Here is a 25198-nt window from a genome sequence, read left to right on the forward strand (position 1 = left end):
ACATCTACATCGGATTTTAATCAGATTGGTTTTATACAAGCTGCAATAACTGTAGCGTATATTGTGATTTTGAGGGTTCTTTCCTCTGTTTTTGTACCTTTTTCCGTTCCGATGTTTGACTGGAAGCAATCGCTACAATTTCTCCAACGGTAACGCAAATGGACGAGGTCACACTGAAAACGTGAGTGAGATGTCAGTGTACTACCCGTTTCAAAATGTTGCTACTTTTGGGTTTTCCTCACGGTCGAATTGCAGAGCCAAACTTACGCGAAATATTAGGAGAACAAGAGGTTAATTTGCTATTTCGTTATTTGATGGGCGATAATGCAATATTATAGCGTAAAGTTACGGGGAATGACAGAAAATCTTTAGTCAGTGGTTACGATGCCTATAGACTCTATGCTTTGCAACAATGCTCTACAATTCTGGCCCTCACTTCCGGTTCTAAAACAGCGCCCCTAGTGGCCAAACAATCATATCTTTTATCTTTTCGGGGCTTCTTCGATAACCGGAATACGGCGTATTAAAACTAACTGTCTTCAGGATGTAGGGTAAGCTTAATTTTGTTCTCTGATATGTTTTACGTAAAGGAAAAGTCCAATCTAACTCCCATCTTTAGTACACTTGTATTGATTACTTCTATCAACTTAATAAGGAAAAGTCCAGTCAGACTTATTTCTACTTTAAGTACCCTTGTACATTGTAATGATTACTGCTATCAACTTAATATGGAAAAGTTCAGTCAGACTTATTTTTCTTTCTGCCTTTAGTACACTTGTATTGATTACTACTATCAACTTAGTAAGGAAAAGTCCAATCTAACTCCCATCTTTAATACACTTGTATTGATTACTACTATCAACTTAATAAGGAAAAGTCCAGTCAGACTTATTTCTACTTTAAGTACCCTTGTAATGATTACTGCTGTCAACTTAATATAGAAAAGTCCAGTCAGACTTATTTCTACCTTTAGTACACTTGTATTGATTACTGCTATCAACTTAAAGGGAAAGTCTAGTTAGACTTATTTCTGTCTTTAGTACACTTGTATTGATTACTACTATCAACTTTATAAGGAAAAGTCCGGTCAGATTTATTTCTACCTTTAGTAACCTTGCATTGCTTACTGCTATCGACTTATTCTGAATATGATTTGTGTGATAAATTAGCACCTCACAAGTAACTTACTTAATTTTGAAATCTTGTTAAGAAATACTACTGCATTTGACATGTTCAGCCATTTTGGGATTTCTTGTATTGGAAAACCTATTGTGTTGACATCATAAATACCTGCATCTCTTTGTATTTTATACAGTATCAAAATCATATGAAAGTTGATAGCAGTTATCAATACAGTTACCAACACACCTCACTGGTCGATTCTTTCAATGCACAACCACTGGTATATCTAAGTTAATGCACAAAAAAGTATGTAAAGTGGCCAAATTATAGTACATTTTTGCCATGCATAATTCATTTATACTAAGTATTTTATGAAAAGTAATTCGTATGATAAGTATTTGTATCACGTTATGTCTTGATAAGTACTTTACTAACCAGAATTAATGTCTATAATTTGTGTTGATATAATCTTTGTGGTGTATGATATTAACATTTATGGGATGGTTCTTGAATTCTTATGTATCCCGACTGTATTCTACATGTCTTACCAATCTTAGAATTATTAACTACTATGCCAACACATTAATCGTTGCCTCTGAATGTTCAGTGGTCGCTAGATTCACACGTTCCCCTAGGGTTCCACACTACAAAACCTATAGCTAAGTAACAAATGATGCAACAAACTCCAGCATCATGCCCATAAATGGCGGTTCGAACTTGGGATAGGTAAGTGTTACATTACATTATGATCATGACACAACGAAACATGTTTGTCATCAAACAAAAATTTCTTCCTCCAGACACATTTATCAGACAGCTACTGAACTTAAATGTATCAGAAATCTTGCCAATTCTCCATGTCAATGATATTATTGGTTTCTTCCTGTCCTATACTTCTGACTGCGTTCCATTCTTCATTTCTTGAAGTATAGCTTGCCTTTGTTCCTGAGTCAATGAATCGGTTGCCGAGACACCAGGGATGCTGACAGATGTAAGATGAGGTTCCCTTCCAGATGATGAAGATCTAGATCTTGCTGTTGCTAGGAAACATAAGTAGAGTAAGAGGTTAGATACATATAAAATTATCTTTCCCATTGATAGGAAAGAGACACAATACAAAATGTAAGACCTGTAAACGTTTATCTTCCTGTTAAGATTCCATAGTACTTAATTTGTTGCATGCACAGTTACCTTGGGAAGTATCAGTGATGAGTCAACAATAGAGTCATTTTGTTCTGTGACAACATGGTGGGGGTCATTTTGTTCGACTATGCTGTGATGGCACAGGAAACAAAGTTAGTATTAAAGTTCATTTCATTCTGTGACAACACAGTAAACAAAAACAGTGGTTTTGATTTAATTGTTTGTTGACAACTGAGAAAATAACACGGTTCATTTCTGTTGGACATCCACCATCTATCTTACACAATGTGACTCACCTGGCTGATCTGATGATGAATCCATATACAAATTGTCACCCCTCTGCGATGAACTGTGTGGATCTTGTTTCCAACTATCATGAACATGTGTTCTTTGTGATGGCAAAGCCTGTTAAAGGAACAGTAGAGATACAATTTCAGCACCAATGGTGTAATAGCACAACTGCACAATTTGGGTAATGGCTTAACATAAATTTTTAAGTGAGTTTGATTGGTAGGATATTGTTCAGTCTTGATTGATTAATACCCTTGCAAAAAAGATATTTGTTTGATTGTTGCTATAGTTTTGGCCATGGCATGATTGTACTATAAACAATTGTGTTTATGTTTGAATTTCATTCATGAAACAATTGGCCAAGTTCTGTTTTTGCATTTAGGTTTTAGACCAGAAATCACATTTCTCTAGACCCAATTTGAATTATAATATCAATATTGGGATCAGATAGTCTTGACCATTCTTTATCTAGACACTCCTAGGAACATTCCTACCATATTTCTGTTACTCACTGTGTTATCTTGACTTGACCATCCTAATGCTGGCCCTGGTAGTTCCTCTGGACGGTTTGGGTAGGGTGATGGGCTGATTTTCCTCTGTGGTCTTCCCGTTGGTGAGAGAGGAGTGCTCCTTGCAGAGTTGCTTGGTGGTGCTCGTATATTGTCAAGCCTACTCTGAGCCTGTCCAAGCTCTCTTAGAGTTTGTTCAAGATGTAACTGTTGTAATCGGAGTTGTTCACTCAGGGCATCATTTTCTCTTGTCAGCTTGGCTTTGTCGGCCATGTCTTGACCTGACTGGATAGTACCATATTGGGGTTGGGGCTGAACAAGTGGTTGTCTATTCAATGAAGGATACTGAGCAGATTGAGATAATGAACCATATGGTTGATAGGGTGCTGATTGAACTCGTGTCCCATACCCAATATCAGACACTGGCATTCCCATTTGCTGTTGGAGAGTCCCAGTCATTTCTTGACGGGATCCCGGTACAGCTGATGAAGATCTTGGAAGTGAGCCCATTTGATCAGGATAGACACTTCCAGTTGTAACAGATCCTGGAATAAAAGCTGGATTTCTAGGATTTCTGTCGAGTGATCCAGGATCTAAAATAAGGCCAGAAGCACTCCCATATCTAGGATTTTGATAAGTAAGTCCAGATGTTGGTGGTGACGTTCCAAGTCCAGATGTGGGTGAAAATTCCGAGGATGACATGAGTGGGTTAGTTGTCAATGAAAATGCATCATCCAATAATCTATTAATCTGAACCCTTTCCTGCTCTCTTCTCCTTTGAATCTCCATTTCATCATGGAGTCTCTGTAACTCTGACTGTTCCTGGTACAGCTGTAAATGGGACATTGTAACAAAATGAGTTGGTTTACTATTATTATAATTATTTATACCAAATGTACACAAATTTCAGACACATGGAGACATAACATACCTATTAAGTATATTTTTGTTAGTATATTTATTTATTTATTTTTTATTTGCCATAGAAAGAATGAATTTGTCACAGTATGCCATACATATACAGAAATTGACAAACTAGGGAAATTGCACAACACATCTGGATAGAATACAATTGAGAGTTCTATGGCCGGAAAACAGGGAAAAGCTATAGTGTAGCTTGTAAAAATCTGTTTCCCGAGTTTGGTACTTTACAATTCGTAGTACAATGAGAAATAAGCCACACACACAGACATGTGGTCAGACAGAATAAGCCACAATCAGATTAACAAGAAAGGGATGATGATATTGACTTTTGACCTTTGACCAATATGAATAACATAAATTGTAATCTCATGAGATGGTGAGTAATAACAAGGCTTGTTATGATACAATGTAAATATGGCCACCTTTTGGTGATCGAAGCATGACAGGGTCATGAACTTAAAAGACAATATACCATAGACTAATAGTTGGAAGGATTGAAACAGGGGTAATGACCTCTAGTTGGAAGGAAATCAATGCGGTGTGAGGTTGGAAATAAATGAAATGTACAGAGGTATGTGTGACCACTAGTTGACAGAACACATAATACTTACAGGGTGTGTATCCACTGGTTGAAACATCTGTTGTTGCATCTGAGGTGGGAGTTGTTGCTGTAGTAACGGCTGTTGGTATGTCTGCAATGGTATCTGTTGTTGTGGATACTGTTCTTGCTGTAAGTACTGTTGCTGTGGCAAAGGTTGCTGTGAAACGTTGAGGTCAGTGCTCTGAGGTATCCATGCATATCCAGGCTGCGGTGGCATTGCTCCAAACTCTGTAGTCAGTGCATGGGGGTCATCAAGATAATGACGACCCTGTCAATATAATGAATACACATTAAAGTTGTAAATACATTGAAAAGAATGTTGGGGCTATAAATATAGAAATTTAGTCAGTTTGATATATATTTATATGAATGATGTGACTGAAAATACAGCAATTCTTTTCAATTATCCATGTGATGTGAAGAATGGCATCTGATGGAAATACAGCAAATCTGATGCAGATATCCATGTGATGAGAAAAATAGTGTAGGGGTGCTGGCATAGTGTGCAGTGCTATGAGTGCAGTAAAACTTCAAAGCGAAATGGATGATTTCATAATGATTGACATTAACTTACAAAACTTCCGAGTGGCTGTACATTAACAAGCTGTACATTGTTACTGTCTGTAGTGGGGTAGTCTGTTGCTACTTGATTTGATTTTGCTCTCATATTACGTCCCATCTTCTTAACATTCTAGATCAAAGTATAAAGATGTCTATTATTTTCAGCCTGATGGCTACAAGATGATTAAATATTTTTACATGAGTTTAGATACATACTCACACACACAAATACTTACATACATACATACATACATACATACATACATACATACATACATACACACACATACATATACATACATACATACATACATACATACATACATACATACATACATACATACCTACAGAGAGCAATTATAATTTCTTTGATTTCATTACAAATTTCAAGTGTAGTTGTAATTTTGCAAACAGAAATACCTATATGTAAATGAGTGTGCCCAACCATTCCATGTGACGAAATCACACAAAATACCAGTACGATAGTATATTTAGTGAAACTTGTTGCTTTTGGATATTAATTATGTAACAATAACAGAAACCCCAATGGATTGTGAGTGCCAGTGTTGGTGTACTTGGGAGTATTTGCTGTCAGGTTTGTGATATTTTTTTATTTCATTTTCACGCTTATGTGTATGAGGAATGAAACAACCAACTTACAAATTTTACATGAAATGTCCAAATAGAATGACCATCTTATAGATTTTACATAAAATGGCAGAATCGATCAATCAGCTTACAAATGTTACGTGAAATGGAGGCATAAAACAACAAACTTGCAAACTTTACAAATGGCGGAATGAAACAAACAACTTACAAATTTTACATGAAATGTCCAAATGGAATGACCAACTTACAAATTTACATGAAATAGCAGAATGGACTGACCAACTTACAAATGTTACCGTTCATGAAATTGAGAGATGAAACAACAAACTTATAAACTTTACATGTGGTGAAATGAAACAACCAACTTACAAACTTTACATCTCCATTGGGTATCGCAGTTGAGGGCATATCTCCTTTATGTGGATGTTTTTTCCATCGTTCACTGCGAGCTTCACGCATTTGTCTGTAATATTAAAAAAAAATGTTTTCAAAAGTATGAATAATCTAAGAAATACTGTAACATTATAAAATAAAATGTAAATGATACAAAATGAAAATAATATAATATAATAGTGTAGAATGAATCTGAATTGATTTATCAGAAACAGATCATATTAAAGTCATGCTATCACAATCAGTATTACTGCAAACAATTATTATTTTACTTAGCGATATTAAAATAGAGAAATCAGATCTTAACAGTTTATATATCCTAGTTAGCAAAATAGACATTTGACATATTTTAAGAAAAATGAAATAATATAAAAATTGGTTTAAAAATAGAAATATTAAAAAAGGCAAAGATAATATTCTTTTCAAGAAAATAATTTTTTTTAAAAAGCTAGAAGTCAACCTTGAGATTGACCTTGATCTTTGACTATGCCCTAATAGAAATCTTACTAGGCCATTTTCTACAATTGTTTTTCTATTTCCTGAAGAAAATGTGTCATACTGGCTTACACCCCCTCCCAAACATACAATGACTTACGCCCCCTCCCAAACATACAATGACTTACACCCCCTCCCAAACATACAATGACTTACACCTCCTCCCAAACATACAATGGCTTACACCCCCTCCCAAACATACAATGGCTTCTTCATGGATAATTGGGGGGGGGGGGGGGCCTCAAACTTATCCATAGAGATCCCTCTTATCAAATCAGTGTCAAATTCTATTAGCCTATACATATACTACTAATTAAGAACATTTGGTAAAAGTCACATGTAGATGTCCTTTCACTGAGACATTGAAATGAAATGACCTTGAAGTTGACATATAAATACTGGCACCTAATAATGATACAACTGCTGACATTCCAAGAATACACAGTAAGAATTTGAAACAATGTGAACAAGTCTGCAGAAAGGTCAATTTTGTGTTTAATATGCATTACATATTAAGATATACATCATACATGTATAAGATACAGAACCACTACAACTTTTTTTTGGCATTTAAAGTATTAAAACTAACAGATACAAGAGATACATTTCTATCAGTGAATCAAATTGACATCAACAAAGACATACTTGTACAGATATACATGGTGCACTAGCTACATGCAAATAAGAGAGAGTGACATGTCCATCTATCAAACATAGTTACACTGTACCTTATCAAACGTCTAAGTCTGTATGTATATATCATGGGTGAGAGAAATAAAAAGTGTACATGATATAGATGTGTTTTGTGATATCAATTATGGTATAGATATGTATTTATGATGTAAATATGTACTGGTATGGCATTATGTTATGAAGTAAAATATGTACTGTATCAGATGTAAAATATATACTATGATGTGACCTACATTGTTGAAATAGTTACCATGGCAACATACATTTTTAAAAAACAAAATATCATCTCTACTCTTGTTAGTTACTATGGCAACAGAAGAGTAATTCCTAAACAAAATTTATCATACTGTTATACATCAAGCCTTATTGCCTGGCAATTAGGTACTAGTTGATGTCTATTATCCCTAAGGCTATCATGCAGCATCCTGAGGCTGAAAGCCAAGGGAAATACAGGATGCTAGATAACAGCATGAGGGGTAATATGATGTCTACTGGTGCCAGTGGTCAATGAGGTGAGGCAGTAAGTGTTTTATAACACGTCACATTCTTAGGCACCTTTTTTTTCCATAGACTCCATAGTCACAATAAATAAATCACCAGTACAACTCCCATGTTACAATAATAGTGCCCTATGCAAAAGAGAGTACAGCTAGTGTTCTTCTGTATGCAAATTGAGATCATATGGGTCACACTAGTTCATACCATGTGACACAATATAAGCCAATCACTGAAGGCTATATTATGAAAACTATGTATGGTTATAATATGATGGAAGGTACGTACATGTAGTATGATTTGAGCTCTGTCCTGCGATATAAACATGCAATATGATATTAAATATATCATAACTATTATGGATACTGGACATGATGTAAGACTGTGGATATAATATGAATATGTACATAATTATATAGATATCATTCTCACAAGGCAGAGCACATAAAGTGAGTTTTGGATGGTGCTGTAAAAGAGATCTGTGGTTTATGAGTATGATTGATATAGCTTGGAGATAAAATAAGCACAACAGAAACAACGATGAGATTAACTAACCTTGCTGCAGGACTGACATCATCCCCAATAATAGCATCAATCTGAGGTTTAAAAAAAAAAAAAAAAAAAAAAAAAAAATCAGTTAGATTGTACGATATGTTGTTTCAGTCCACCATCACTGGCCTGTGAAAGGGGTTGGCTGATGTGTGAGGGCGCCCATCACGGCATACCTTACAGACTATGAATCAGTGTGACCGTAGTGTTTGTCTAGAGATATTTTTGGTCATAGTCATACTTGAGTCCAGTCATTGCTACTATGGCAACAGCAGAGTAATATTATGGGAATTATCATCTACACTATTACATTACAGTAACTTGCAACAGAGCAGTGCTTATTTCATTATTTATATTAAGTTAGTTACCATGGCAACAGAAGAGTAGTTTAACCAGTGTACCATCTATACTGCTCAGTTACTTACCATTGGAATAGAAGAGTAGTTTTTTAAGCAAAATGTATCATCTTCATTGTTAACTTAGTTACCATGGCAACAGAAAGTACTTTTTAAACAAAATGTATCATCTCTACTGCTACGTTAGTTACTATGGCAACAGAAAATTAGTTTTGATAGATATATAATCATCTAGATAAATATCATACCTCTGGTTGAGCAGCTAACCATGCATCTCTTTCTACATCATGTTCATCACTTGGTTTACGGTCTCTCTCTCGTTGTCTTCTCTTCCGTTCTCTTTCCTTTCTCAGTTTTTCTTTCTGTCTCTTTCTCTTCTTCCACTTGTCAATTTCAGTTTGTAAATCTTCAACCTCAAGTTCCTTCTTAGTTTTGTACCAATTCTGTGAAATGTTCAAAGATGTTCAGTTATTGTGTTAGTGTCTATATTGGTTAATGATGTGCAAAAGAAAAACCAATACACATCGTACTGCAGTATTTGATATCTTAACTCCCAAATTAATATGAGGAAAATTGCTACTAAACATCACATCGCAGTACTGGAAGCTGTCAACACATTGTGGCTAAAACAACTAAATCAGTTCCTGAAAATTATTATATCATTAGCAGAATTCTTTGAATGTTTAAGAAAACTTTTCTCATGAGAAACACTGGAAAATAATGTTTTAATGATTTTATTAATAGTAGACTTGTATTCAACTATATGTAACATGTAATAGCCTTCACCTCTAATGGCTGCTTATGAACAACGCCCCTAGTGGCCAACCTCCACAATCTTTTGTTTTCTGATCACTGTCATATGGCATATTTGACATTGCTCTTTAACCCTTTCAGGACTAGAAACGTTCCCGCCAAAAATTTTGAACAAAAATTCTTGTTTCTCTGTAATTTTTGGAAAAAGATCAACTTTATTTTAGACCAGAATTCAAGAAATATTACTTCCCAATGAAGTTATATTCTTAAATTTTAGTAAATGTTCTTACAATCAAGTTTCTATTTATTCCAATGTCGTCTCTAGGAATGAAAGGGTTAAACTACCATAGAAATTTTACACTCACCTTTTAAGGTCTGTATTTGACTAGGGCTAATTATTGAAAGGCATAAAGTTTTACTGAGAAATAGATTTCAATGAACACTGACCTGTGGTACTCCAGCTTCTCTCATCATCTTTATTTGTACGGACTCTTCAACTTTTCCCACTAATGCAGTTTGTGTTACAGGAGGTAGGTTAGCCAAGTCTTGCATTTCCTTGCCTGGTTTACGTTGGGAAGATGTTGCGTTCTCATCAATTGTTCTGAGATGTCCCACATGCGTGAAAAGACTGTTATCTCTGCCAGGTTCCTCAGGCTATTATAAAGAAAATGGAATACAGCACTTCAACCACACATCTGGAAACCAGTTGCCAAATGTTTGGAAACCATGGTAACAGTTGCTAAGGTTTGGAAACAATGGTAACAGTTGCCAAGGTTTGGAGACCATCATGGTAACAGTTGCCAAGGTTTGGAGACTATGGTAACAGTTGCAGGGTTTGGACCATCATCATCGTAACAGTTGCCAAGGTTTGGAAACCATGGTAACAGTTGCTAAGGCTTTGAACCATGGCAACAATTGGAATAAATCTAGTAAATTTTGCATACATATAGATATCTATACTTTGTACTGAAAAATTTGTACATAGCATTGTACAAAGCATTACACAGTATAGTTGATAGATGTAAGTAATTAACTATTTCTCCTGTCAAGATGTGAACTGTTATACTGACTGAATGGATTTTGCAATAGTTAAAATTTAGTATATTACATGTGTCTAATTGTTGCAATAGTGTACTGTATAATATATATAACTGCATTTCATATATAGCTAACTATTACCTCCATACTAACAGCTGACAGGAGACTCTCATATGAACCAACAAGTTTGGGTCTTCTGTCAGGTGGAATGTCTTCAAGACGTCTTGGTTTAATACTAAGAGTGTCAGCATCTGAGGTAACACTATTGTTACAGACAAAAAGACAAAAACAAAAAATATTAGAAATTGTGACGGCAATCCAGTTTGCTAAATAATGCAATCTTTTCATTAAAGTTACACATTTGCCAAATAGCAGATGCAATAATACATCATTTCAAGTTAATTTAATGATTAATATTAACCATATTATTAAAATAATCAGAGAAAATATAAAATTATCGCCTTCTGCCAAACTGTGACATACTGACCAAAAAGTCACATGTATTCACTCATTTCTCATCTGGCTATTGCTATGACAACATCAGTAAAATAGGTATCACCAAAAGAAATTTTCTTGTAAAGAAATAGGCCCTTTTAATACTGTGCAATGATCATCTCATAAATAGACTGAAATAACAAAATTAACATAAAAACAAAAGAAATCTCAATTTTGGGAGTAGAGGTCTCCCTACAATAAATTGGTGCATAATCCCTTACCTGATTAGGTCAAATTTATCAGTTTTCCTTCCTCTAGGTGTTTCTTGTTCTAAAGTATCATTGTCAAGTACTGTTTCTTGTATCTGTCCATTCTGAGATTGAACTTTACTCAGATTTGTGGATGGCCGTCCAACGATTTCACCTCTTTCAATATCAATACGTAATCCAGCCATGTCGATAGTTGTCGTCTTTTGCTGCTAATAAGAATCAAAGTTAAAATAGTAACAAAACTTAAATATTAGGTAGTGAAAGGGGAAGAAAGAAACACTGAGAAATAAGAATATATACAATCATATAACAGACTTTATGTTGACGATTTCAAGTTTTAAGATTTAGGAGGACAATTTTGAAAACACAATATGACAGATAAATATTTACGGAAATAGAGGAATTTTAAAAACAAAACTATACATGACTACAATTGTATAGTATTTGTTTTGACAATCAATGCTCAAGTATTTTTCTGAAGGAAGAACATCAATGCAGTGAAAAAAACCCATCATTTTCTGGAGTATTTCATGATTTAATTACATACAAGTGTATGTCAGCAATTACAAGTGATTGCTGAGAAACACTATTTTGAAACTTGTTACTCATTCCCTGTTCAGTGGTCCTTGTTATGAACATGTATTGGCCAATGGAGGTCAGCAGACATGCATGTGTAAGTGAACTTTTACATTCAATTCACTCTATTGTGGTCAGGATGTTTACCAATGCACTCTACTGTAAACAGGATGATTCTACCAATGCAATCTACAGTAAACATGATGTTAACAAATGCAATCTACTGTTAACAGGATGTTAACCAATGCAATCTACTGTAAACAGGATGTTAACCAATGGATTCTACTGTAAACAGGATGATTCTACCAATGCAATCTACAGTAAACAGGATATCAACCAATGCAATCTACTGTAAACAGGATATTAACCAATGCAATCTACTGTAAACAGGATGTTAACCAATGCATTCTATTGTGACCATGGTGTTAACCAATGCAATCTCCTGTAAAACAGGATGTTAACCAATGCAATCTACTGTAAACAGGATGATGGTAACCAATGCAATCTACTGTAAACCAGATGTTAACCAATGCAATCTACTGTAAACAGGATATTAACCAATGCAATCTACTGTAAACAGGATGTTAAACAATGCAATCTACTGTAAACAGGATGTTAACCAATGCAATCTACTGTAAATAGGATGTTAACCAATGCAATCTACTGTAAACAGGATGTTAACCAATGCAATCTACTGTAAACAGGATATTAACCAATGCAATCTACTGTAAACAGGATGTTAACCAATGCAATCTACTGTAAACAGGATGTTAACCAATGCAATCTACTGTAAACAGGATGTTAACCAATGCACTCTATTGTGAATAGGATGTTAACCAATGCAATCTACTGTAACCAGGATGTTAACCAATGCAATCTACTGTAAATAGGATGTTAACAATGCAATCTACTGTAAACCGGATGTTAACCAATGCACTCTATTATAAAAGGGATTTTTTAGACCAATTGTGCATAATATCTTTACAATGCATTCTATTGTAAATTAGATTATTACAATGCATTCTACTATGAACAGGATGTTTACTAAAGCAATCTATTGTAAATGGGATATTTAGACCAATGCACTTTATTGTAAATGGGATGTTTTTACCAATGCACTTTATTGTAAATGGATATTTATACCAATGCACTATATTGCAAAGGGGAGTGCTTAAACCACTGCATTCTGTTGTAAATTGGATGTCTCTATAGTGCAAAAAATGGGATGTTAAAACCAATGCACTCTACTGTAAACAAAATGCATATACCACCTCATTATTGTATTTGGGATATTTACACCAATGCATTCTAATTATTGTTAATTGAGATTTCATAGCCCTGCAAATGGATATTTTTTTACAGCAATGCATTCTATTGTAAACATTACCAATGCTATCTAATTATTGTTCATATTAACAATTGTATGATCCAGTGATGCACTGTATTGTAAATGGAGGGTATACACCAATACTCTGTATTGTAAATGGGATGTATACACCAATGCACTGTATTGTAAATGGGGGGTATACACCAATGCTCTGTATTGTAAATGGGATGTATACACCAATACTCTGTATTGTAAATGGGATGTATACACCAATGCACTGTATTGTAAATGGGGGGTATACACCAATGCTCTGTATTGTAAATGGGTGGTATACACCAATACTCTGTATTGTAAATGGGGGGTATACACCAATGCTCTGTATACACCAATGCTCTGTATTGTAAATGGGATGTATACACCAATACTCTGTATTGTAAATGGGATGTATACACCAATACTCTGTATTGTAAATGGGGGGTATACACCAATGCTCTGTATTGTAAATGGGATGTATACACCAATACTCTGTATTGTAAATGGGAAGGATATTTACAAATGCACTCTATCGAAATGGATGTTTATACCAATGCATTGTATTGAAAATGACATATCAAATATCACACTCTATTGTAACTAGAGGTTTGGTCTGCACTTACAAAAATAAGTTTTGTAATGAACAGATATGAGAAAAGAAAAGTGAATGCACAGAGCACTTGACATAGTGTAGAATCCAGCTATGGTGGGTAGGAAAGATGAAAAGTCATCATACAACTGGATGTCAGGCTCAATTAAACATGGTATTCTACACAAATAATATTGTAGACGGACTTGGGCATGCAAGGACATGGTTTCAAAAACTCTATCAATCCATGGATATGCTGTCAGTGTCAGTATGCTGGCGTGAATGTTATTGGTCAAAAATATTGATACATTAGCATAATGTGCTGTTATTTGCCTAAAATATTGAATAAATTAGCATAATGTGCTGTGAGTGGCAATAAAGGTGAGTTTTTTTATTGGCCAAATATATTGACTACGTTTAGCAGAATGAGCTGTGAGTGTTAGCAACAGTGAATGTTATTGGCCCAATATATTGAATACATTACAATAATCAGCTGTGAGTGTTAGTAACAGTGAATGTTATTGGCCCAATATATTGACATTAGCATAATGAGCTGTGGGTGTTAGTAACGGTAAATGTTATTGGCCCAATATATTGAATACATTATCATAATGAGCTGTGAGTGTCAGTAACAGTGAATGTTATTGGTCCAAAATATTGAAAAGATTAGTAGAATGCACAGTAGAGGAAGACACAATGAAAGACATGACTTACGAGATCAGAAAATGATTCAAACACCTAAACAGAAAAATGTGTATGAAAGAGTGACAAAAGAAGAAAAATAGAAAACAGACAGGAATTAAAATGTAAAGTATGAAATTGAACTGAAGAGAAAGGAGAGTTTAACAATGTAACAAGATAGTGTCATGAATTCACAATATAAATGTATTATGTGTATGAAAATACATAATATATGACATAGTTACCATAGAAACCATCACCATGGTGACAGAAAATATTGTCATGGAGAACAAGGGAAGTAACTGTTTTTCACACAATGTGACTACGTGAGGATGGTAATGTCATAGTTTTATAAGTTACATTATGATTAATTAGTAATAATTAATGTTACATGATTAATTAATAATTATTAATTATTCAAAAATAATAATTGTTAAATATGGATAATTAAAAAAAGCAGATATTTATGATAGCTATCTGAATTATAGCTTATTACTAAATTAAGAAAATCTAGCCTTTTACTTAAAAAAAGTGAAAAATGATAACGAAACATATCAATAGATAGGAGAATAGAAACATCATACGCTGATGACGTATGAGTGATTCAGACGAAAGCTACACAGCCTAGATTCCAATAGGGTAACTCTACTACTATTGTCCCAACAGATGTTTACATTTTTTTTAAATTATAATTTTAGGTAAGAGGGGTGGTGAGTTCAGATTTAACTAGTTCATAAAATTAATTATCAGTAATAATTTTTTAAAATGGGAAACAGGTTTGGCTGTGCTTCTACAGTTTGATTATATTTTTATAAAAAAATATTATTCTTATGAACACAAAATCACAAAAAACACCAGAAGAATGTACGGCCACTAAAAACCTACTTTATCAGTCTAATAACACTACTTGGATTGTAATAATAGTAATAGAATCTTAAAGGGGAACAATGGTAATACTGATTTTACCTTAGCTGAAATTCATCATGTTTTCAGGGAGCACACCAGAAAAGTAATTTTCACAAATCCTGCATCATGCGACCTCTCTTTTTGTTCTCTCAGCTAGCATCAACATTATGTACTTAATTGTTTCAAGAGGCACTAACCAGAAATGTGAATTGTAATCTTATACATTATCTATTTTTGCCTCATTTGACCTGTAAAATGTTGGCATTTGTAGATAAGTTTAGAACATTTTGTAAGTTTATAATTTTTGGCTATAAAGTTGTTATTGCTATTATTATTATTATTATTATTATTAATATAAGTTTTGAAGCTCCTAACTTTGTTTATTTCCCATAATACCTAGTGAATATCCAGCCTTACCTAAGCAAGATTTTTTCATTTTTTACTACTCTATATTAAAAGTTGCCTAAAATGCAGGATTGGTGAAAATCATGCTTTTCAAAGTCCTTTATTCCAAAATAAATTCACTTAATATGAGTTTTACTTTGTTCCCCTCTAAGAACCAGGCGTATTTCGGGGTTTTATTATCACAAATGGGGAGAACTTTTGAGGGGAGGAAGGGATGAGGGGATGAAATATTAACATACCATTTTTGATTTTTGTCTGCTCTTTTTGTTGACGTCTTCCTCCCCTATTTCAGAGTCAGATCTACAGTATCCTTTCTTACAGCAATAGTAGATGATGACAATAATGATGATAAGTAAAACAACACCAATACCGACTCCTAGTAGTATCCATAGTAAGTTGTCATCACCATTTTCATCTGGGATGTATGTAATTGGTGTTGGTGTAGTAGTAACCTGTACATAAATACAAACACATGAAAGTAATGGCAATTAGGTGTGGCAGGAAAGTAGTGTACGACAATGAAACACATGTTGATGGATCAATTTATTATTGTTTGACAGGATTTTGAATTAATTTGTGTTTGTTTAAAACAATCACAAGGTTGAGTCATTTGTAAGTTTTTTATGTTTGTACATTCATAATATTATCTTAGACTATTATATTTAAGTATCACATACTCCAGTTGCATCACTATTTGTGTGCATGTTAACACGTATGTCATTCTCTCTGCTAGTATTTTTGACTGATGGTCTGTCTGTCTGTCTGTCTGTCTGTCTGTCTGTCTGTCTTTTTCATGTCTCCCCACCTCCTTGTCTATCTGCATGATAGCCTAACACAAAGTCTGATCTCTTTGGCTCTGTCTGTCTGTCTGTCTGTCTGTCTGTCTGTCTGTCTGTCTGACTGTCTGTCTGTCTGTCAGTCTAGCTGTCTGGCTGGTTGTTTGTCTGTCTGTATTTTGTCAGTCTGCCTGCCTGCCTGTCTGTGCATCTGTCTATATGTCTGTCTATCTGTCTGTCTGTCTGTCAGTATGCCTGACTGTCTGCCTGCCTGCCTGTCTGTCTGTCTGTCTGTCTGTCTGTCTCTGTATTTGTTTTTGCCTGCCTGCCTGCCTGTCTGTACATATGTGCATCTGTGCATCTGTCTGTCTGTTTGTCTGTCTGTCTGTTTGCCAGTCAGTATGCCTGACTGTCTGTCTGTCTGTGTCTGTCTGTCTGTCTGTCTGTCTGTCTGTTTGTTTGTTTGTTTGTTTGTCTGTCTGAATGCCTGTCTGTCTGTCTGTCTATCTATCTGTCTGTCTGACTGCCTGTCTTTAGTTTGTCTGACACCCCTTCCCTCCCATACCTCATGTCCAAGGACAGCACTCATATACTGTGTTGTCATGGTATCATATGCTGCAGCAGCTTCTTCAGCAGGAACTAGTTGACCATTTTCAGTAATATAAAAAGATATCGCATATTCATCATCTCCAAGATTTTTCTGATCAGTTATCTGGTGGAAAATTACACAATTATCTGTATAAGTATACATATAAAGATAGTGTCACTGTTGATGTTATATGATATGATGGTACTACATGTAGTAGATATCTACAACCAGAGCTGCTATGTAGAAACTATTTGCATTGCCTTTCAACCTCCGGCAATAATTGGTACATAACAGCATGAGGGGTGATATGATGCCTACTGTGTCTAAATAGGGCCAGGCAGTGAGTGTTTTATAACACATCATATTCTCAAGGACATATTTTTTCCATAGTCATAGTAAATTCCCGATAAGACTTCCATGCTACATGAATTTTGCCCTAGGGAAAATATAATGAGACTAGTGCCCAAATATGCAAATATAGGTCACTATGGGTCAACAGTTCATACTAAGGTAATAGGGAAACAATGTGTTACAAACAGTTTTAACCACGGTTTTGTTTGTATATATGCTTTTACTTTGCATGATAATTTATTTAGTCAACAATTTTGCAATATAGAATTGATGCATTAGAAAATAAATAAACATTGGAAGTTAAACTTTATATGGATGCAAACCGGGTTTACATATTTGGGGTATAAGATGAGCTATAGTATTACAAGGTACTTGCAGTATACTCACTGAACCATACTTAATTAATCATTACTTTCTGTTGACCAAACTAAAACTGGTATTAAGATATAACTTATATACATATTTCAATGATGACATTTATTGTACATATCATAAATATCCTGAAAATTCACACTATGCAATCCACTGTTCTAACAGTGCTAGAAGACAATTGTAATGTCATTGAAGGCATGCACTGATGTAACAAGAGTTTAATGGTGGTTGTATGTAGCATTTCACTCAAGTAAAAAGTTTATATACTCAATCTGTACCACTTTAATTCATAAATAATACACTGTATTTATCTATTGTGTAGTTTAAACTTTATCACACAATGCCTAAGTCAAGTTGTACACCAGAAAACAAAACAAAAAATGAAATTATAAATCAGGATCATTTCAATGTCACAAAAATTACTTATTTGAGTTGAGGGACTACAATTTACGCGTCAAAGTGACCTAAATTTTATTATTTTACCCATTTTTTCTTAAATTAACCTTGCTCAGGTTAGCTGCAATAATTGTTGTATTTGATGTGATTTTGAGGGTTTTCTCTGCTGTTTTTGTGCTTTTTATCATTCCGCTGTTTAACTGGTAGCAAACACTACAATTCCTGTAATGTAAACGCAAATAGATGATATCACGCTGAAAACATGAGCAAGATGTCAGCGTACTACCCATTTCAAAATGCATGTGTTGCTACTTTTACCAATTTTGACGGGATTGGGGTACCTCTGAACATTTCTTGGGTCTAGAAGGCTTTGTAATTATAATGGTGGAGTTTGGAAATGTTCGGTTTCTTGGTAGGTGTGGCGTAATTTAGTTTCTGTCTATTTGTGTTTACATTACTGGAATTGAAGCATTTGCTTCCAGTTAAACATCGGAATAACAAAAAGCACAAAAACAGTAGAAAAACATTCAAAATCACAGCAAACACTAGCGTGCTACAATTATTGCAGCTACATGGCAGACAGAACTTACTCTACTGTTTAACTGGAAGCAAATGCTACAATTATTGCTCAGGTATAATTATAATTAAGGTGGTGACCTAAGGTGTTTTGTGACAAGGCCCCTTAGGTCACTAGTATTTTTCTCAGCTGAACAAACAAAAATACTGGCCTATAATATCTATATTCCTACACAAAACATGTATTACATGTAAATGTATATTATCAAGGGGACAGAAACCATTATAAATATTATAAAAAAAGACAAATATATGTTAACATAAAAATCAATATCTACATATTTTTAATGTGTATTCAATATTGTACTTTACATTCAGTAATCTCAAAGCTGCCCTTTGCAATTTTGAATATAACATAAAATACTCTCACAACCATATGTAGTAATTTTCAAAGTTGAATTATATATTTAAAAAGGTCAATTTTGATGTATTTTAAAAACTACTTTGCTTTTACATTCAAGGAAAAAAGATAGTAGCAAAATAAACAAATGCGAATTTCGTTTTCAAAAATATTTTGACAGTAGAAATTTTCATTTGTAATATCAAGTGATGTTATTTGACCTTTGACCTGCTTACATTTTACATGTTGGCTAGTTTGTTGAAATTAATTGTTATTTTGTAGATTTTACACTGAAAAGTACAGAACACTTTCAATATCATTCTCATAATATCATGATGAGACAAAGAAATAAAAGATATTTTTCAAAAAAACAAAACATATGAAAATGTATGTGTTGAACCTGACTATAAAGCTGTAACACATATGTGTGTAAATGTACAGCCAATTTGCATTTATAGATTTAGAATGGTTACAAAGCAAAAGTCTGCTTACTAAGGTGAAAAAAAAAATAACCATGTGTTTCCGTGTTTTTAAAAAAAAAAAAAAATTATCTTTACCTTTTTAAAATTAAAACTATAATTGCTTTGAACCAAAAACAAAAGTAATGTTAGTCAGAATAACCCTTCTGTGATATTTTAATGAAATATGTATAGTACATCACTGGGGAAAGAAAACAGACATGCATGTAGGTCACAGGAAGACAAAGAATTGCTTATCTTTTTGTTTTAAATGTTTAAAAATGGTGAGGGTCGGCGGCTTAAACTAGGATTTGTTGGACTATCAGAAACACACATTTTTCTTATATTTATTGTTGCCTTATGGAAAATACAACACGTACTGCAAAACAATATTATTGGAGAATTCAGATTAAATTTAAAATTCGTGAATTGGCTTAGGTAGTAAAATTCAGGGTTTTTTTTCTTTTGCCTTCTTGTGTGAGTTTTTCCAATAGCTGACAGCAGGTTAGTCACTGCATTATACATGTACATGTACTAATCTAGAAAAATTTCTATGAAATTTTGCAGAAAACAATGAACTGAATCAAAATATGACTTTTCAATGTTTTCCTTACATATCTCTATTCTACATTACAACCATGGTTTGCAGACTTACCTATCTGTACAGACCTACTACATCAAACAGAGTTTCCAAAACAAACAAATAAGGAGATTCCAACAAAAAAGAACACAGCAAAAAATTATCCTCCCAATTAAGAAAAAAATAAAAATGGGTGAAAAAAGATAAAACTGAAACCAAAATATGTTGGATTTGTTGTCACTAGTACTCCATCCGTGAACATATATGTAACATTCCAAATAAAAAGCTACACTGTGGCTGGTATATATGTGATTCAATCTGGTTATTAAAGACTGAAATCGGATGAAATTCACACACACGTCACAGCGGCATCATAAAGCTTGTATTTTCATTCAAATTTCATATATGAATAGGGAAGCATGTCAATTGTATATTGTACCACCTGTAGGGGGTTTGATTGGTGACACATCAATACATACTTCACTTATAAATCTCTGCATAATTCCAGTCTATCAACTCATAAAATCATATCTGACCTTTACTATAAGCCTCACATATGTTTTTACCTTTCATACTGACATTTTGACTACTATTTTATGGGATGATAAATATTTTAGTTGAAAAATTACAAAAAGTAAAAAAGAAAAATTTTGAATTTTTTTTTTCAAATTGGAAAATATTTTTTGATAAGCTTGCATTTTCTGATGAGTTACTATATGATTGAAATAGAATGTACACAAACATTACATCAATACAAATATCAGGGAGAGATTTAACAGTATAATGTAGAATAATTTGACCTTTGCTCTTCTCTGGCACTTGTTGTCATGTTCAATTAACCTTCTGCTCAACTTTCTGTTAACGAGAGTACCAATGCATGAATGTGATGCTATGCTTTATTACTCTTTACTTAGAGAAATGTTATACTTATTTTAAGTGTTATTTATGTATTTTATGTCCATTATGTTGCCTTGTAGTAGTTTTATTCAAATTATGTCAGTGTCATACACATTATGTTACAATGTAGTAATTTCATACATAGTATGTTACAATGTAGCAATTTCATACACATTCTGCTACATTGTAGTAATTTAAATTATGCCCCAATGTAGTAATTTCATACAAAGTATGTTACAATGTAGCAATTTCATTACACGTTATGTTACAATGTAGCAATTTCATACATGTTATGTTACATTGTAGACATTTCATACACATTATGTTACAATGTAGTAATTTCATACATAACCATACTAAAATATTGATAACGGTTCATTTTCTCTGCTCTCTCTCAAGTTGTGGTCGAGGATTCCAACTTGAATAGCAACCTCTTTTGTCAATATACATGTACTGATATACATGTATATGTGATGTTTGCTCAGTGCTTACTATGATAAAGTTACAAAATATACACAGCATAACTCTGTACACAAATATTGATATTAATGCAAAATATGCTAAATAAATAACTATATAGGATTTAGGTAACTTAGACATTTTATTCTGATGTTTAAGTACCTAGTATACTTACACCGTATTGCAATGTCCTATAAAATGATGTTAGTTTCTTTCAGTAGTTACTTTATTTGATTGTACTGTCTTTTTCACTTGTGTCAAGATTTTGATTAATTACATTGTAATTTCTATTATGTGGACTTAGCCCATTGTTTGTGTCATTATACACATCAAAGTGAGCAGTTACTGTTACTTATTTATTTCTGTGTGTTGCCATTCTGCTAATGGTAACAGAAATAATGACAACAGTTATGCAATGTTAGTTCTTTTATAGTCTTGCTGCTAGACGTTCGGGCTTTCTTTCGATGCTATAACTATAAGCGAACGAAGTTCGCATGTGAGGGCCTGCCCGAACAGTCTAGCGAATGTCATTTTCAGACCGGACATTCCATTGAGATTACATTGAGCGGTGGGTTGGGCCATCTATGCATATATATACTTTAATATATTCAATAACCTATGACCTCGGGGAATCTCTGCATGCAAGTGTTGACAAACACATTTACGTCATTACTATGGCTTATCGGTTTATGGTAATTGTGAGTTTGATGAGTGCGTAGACGTTGTCATTCACACATTTCAGTTAACGCATTGGTGGTTATTTTTACAAGCCCCTCCTTGAGATGAATATGCATGAAAATTTAGCTATTGTCCTCTGTTTGTGCTTGTCGCTAATACGGTTCTCTGATTGGCAGTTATTTATATCCTGATGACATTCGCTAGACCTCGGATGTTCCATCCTCGATAGCGTTGTTCGGCTGTATGTCGTATTTTATCGGAAGAACATCCGAGGGCTAGCTGATAGACTAGTTCTTTTATAGCACTTTCCAACATTGCGCTTAAAATTCTGAACTATTAATACCCCTGGCATGGACCTATAGCAGCACCAGCCCATTACTTTCACTCCCACAACACCCTCAAGATCATACAACCATTGCATCCTATGTAAGCACATAGGATTAAAGCATTCACATTGCATGCTCTATCCTACCAGGTCCCCGACTATGCAGCTGGATTGACTTAGGCACAATCACGGTTAAAATGTTGCACAAGGACTTTAGCCATTCAGAAAAAAATGACAGTGGCACGAAGGCTTATAACCTGTAAACTGCAGATTCCAAGCTGGCCATGCTAACCATTCAGCCATCATTACTACAGTACTCTGAATAAACATTCATCATTTATAAAATTGATTTATAAAAAAGAATGATAACTTACCTTTACAACGACATCGTCATCAGCTTCTCTGACAACACGGTAGGTATTCCCATTCCTAACATCATTATCAGTCAACTTTGTCAAAGACTTTTGGAAGGAACCAATGTGTTTGTAAAGATAGTCTTTGACTGAAGACACGTTCCTAAATGAGTTTAGAACATTGAAAATTTTCCTTGCTGTGCTAAAATAATACTCCTTTTGATAGTCTTCTGTTTGGTTTTTAACATTGTCCATTTCTATGTCAATCTTATCAGTAACAATGGTGACATTTCCTCTAAGATCATCATTGTGTTTGCTTTGTCGTTCACCATCACTGAGGAGATAATAATCATGTTTTGGTTTTTCTCTATCATCTGTATCCAAGAGAGCAACACTGCGTTTCTTTCTCCTTCCATCATCTGTATTCAGGTTATCGTTTCCAGTTATGTATAGATCTGCTAAGTCTTCTTCTACTTGTCTCCAGGTGTCATTATTGACAGTTCCTACAACTTTCAGTGACATGGCCAGTTTATGACTGTCATCAGGTTCTGGTTGTTCTGTGGCATTAGGCGTTGTCTGTGATTCTGTTGTTGGGGTTGAGGATTCTGGTGTTGGAACTATTCTCGTTGGAGTTGTGGAGGTTGGCAATACTGTAGTTGGAACTATGGATGTTGGTGATTCTGTTATTGAAGTTGTTGTGGTTGGTGATTCTGTTGATGGACTTGTGGACATTGGTGGTTCCATTGTTGGACTTGTGGATGTTGGTGATTCTGTTATTGGAGTTGTGGATGTTGGTGATTTTGTTGTTGAAACTGCTGTTGGTGTCAGGGAAACAGTTGGTGATGAAGGTTCTGTTGTGGATATTGTTGATGTTGGTGATGCTGTAATTGTAATTATGGATGTTGGTCCTTCTGTTATTTGAGTTGTTGATGTTGGTAATTTCATCGTTGGAGACATTGATGATTCTGTTGTAGGAGTTAGGGATGTTGGTGATGCTGTCATTGGAGTTGTGGATGCTGGTGATTCTGTCAATGTTGACGTTGGTGTTTCTGGTGCTGCAGTTGAGGTCATTGGTGATATTGTTGTTGGAGTTGCAAATGTTGGTGATGATGTCATTGTGGACACTGGTAATATTGTCATTGGAGTTGTGGACATTGGGAGTTCTGTCATTGGAGTTGTGGACATTGGGAGTTCTGTCATTGGAGTTGTGGACATTGGTGGTTCTGTCATTGGAGTTGTGGACGTTGGTGACTCTGTCATTGGAGTTGTGGACATTGGTGGTTCTGTCATTGGAGTTGTGGACATTGGTGGTTCTGTCATTGGAGTTGTGGATATTGGTGACTCTGTCATTGGAGTTGTGGAGATTGGTGGTTCTGTCATTGGAGTTGTGGAGATTGGTGGTTCTGTCATTGGAGTTGTGGACATTGGTGACTCTGTCATTGGAGTTGTGGACATTGGTGGTTCTGTCATTGGAGTTGTGGACATTGGTGGTTCTGTCATTGGAGTTGTGGACATTGGTGGTTCTGTCATTGGAGTTGTGGACATTGGTGGTTCGGTCATTGGAGTTGTGGACATTGGTGGTTCTGTCATTGGAGTTGTAGACATTGGTGGTTCTGTCATTGGAGTTGTGGACATTGGTGGTTCTGTCATTGGAGTTGTGGACATTGGTGACATTGTCATTGGAGCTGTGGACATTGGTGGTTCTGTCATTGGAGTTGTGGACATTGGTGGTTCTGTCATTGGAGTTGTGGACATTGGTGGTTCTGTCATTGGAGTTGTGGATATTGGTGGTTCTGTCATTGGAGTTGTGGACATTGGTGACTCTGTCATTGGAGTTGTGGACATTGGTGACTCTGTCATTGGAGTTGTGGACATTGGTGGTTCTGTCATTGGAGTTGTGGACATTGGTGGTTCTGTCATTGGAGTTGTGGACATTGGTGGTTCTGTCATTGGAGTTGTGGACATTGGTGGTTCTGTCATTGGAGTTGTGGACATTGGTGGTTCGGTCATTGGAGTTGTGGACATTGGTGGTTCTGTCATTGGAGTTGTAGACATTGGTGGTTCTGTCATTGGAGTTGTGGACATTGGTGATTCTGTCATTACAGTTGTGGACACTGGTGGTTCTGTCATTGGAGTTGTGGACATTGGTTGTTCTGTCATTGGAGTTGTGGTCATTGGTGATTCTGTCATTACAGTTGTGGACATTGGTGGTTCTGTCATTACAGTTGTGGACACTGGTGGTTCTGTCACTGGAGTTGTGGACATTGGTGGTTCTGTCATTGGAGTTGTGGACAT

General features: G+C 34.8%; 1 protein-coding gene across 1 annotated transcript; it reads right to left on the minus strand.

The window, feature by feature from the left end:
• Positions 1–25198, minus strand: LOC144448123 (uncharacterized). The gene is made up of 14 exons (XM_078138276.1): positions 22925–25198; positions 17095–17241; positions 15993–16205; positions 11249–11445; positions 10674–10794; positions 9942–10148; positions 8990–9184; positions 8392–8432; positions 6130–6223; positions 5165–5281; positions 4601–4858; positions 3069–3896; positions 2562–2670; positions 1–2162 (listed from the first exon to the last, which is right to left on the minus strand). The coding sequence occupies exons 1-14, from the start codon at positions 25196–25198 to the stop codon at positions 2011–2013; spliced, it is 4953 nt and encodes a 1650-aa protein (XP_077994402.1). The 3' UTR covers positions 1–2010.

The sequence above is a fragment of the Glandiceps talaboti genome, chromosome 17, assembly GCF_964340395.1.
Source record: "Glandiceps talaboti chromosome 17, keGlaTala1.1, whole genome shotgun sequence".
NCBI lineage: Eukaryota > Metazoa > Hemichordata > Enteropneusta > Spengelidae > Glandiceps > Glandiceps talaboti.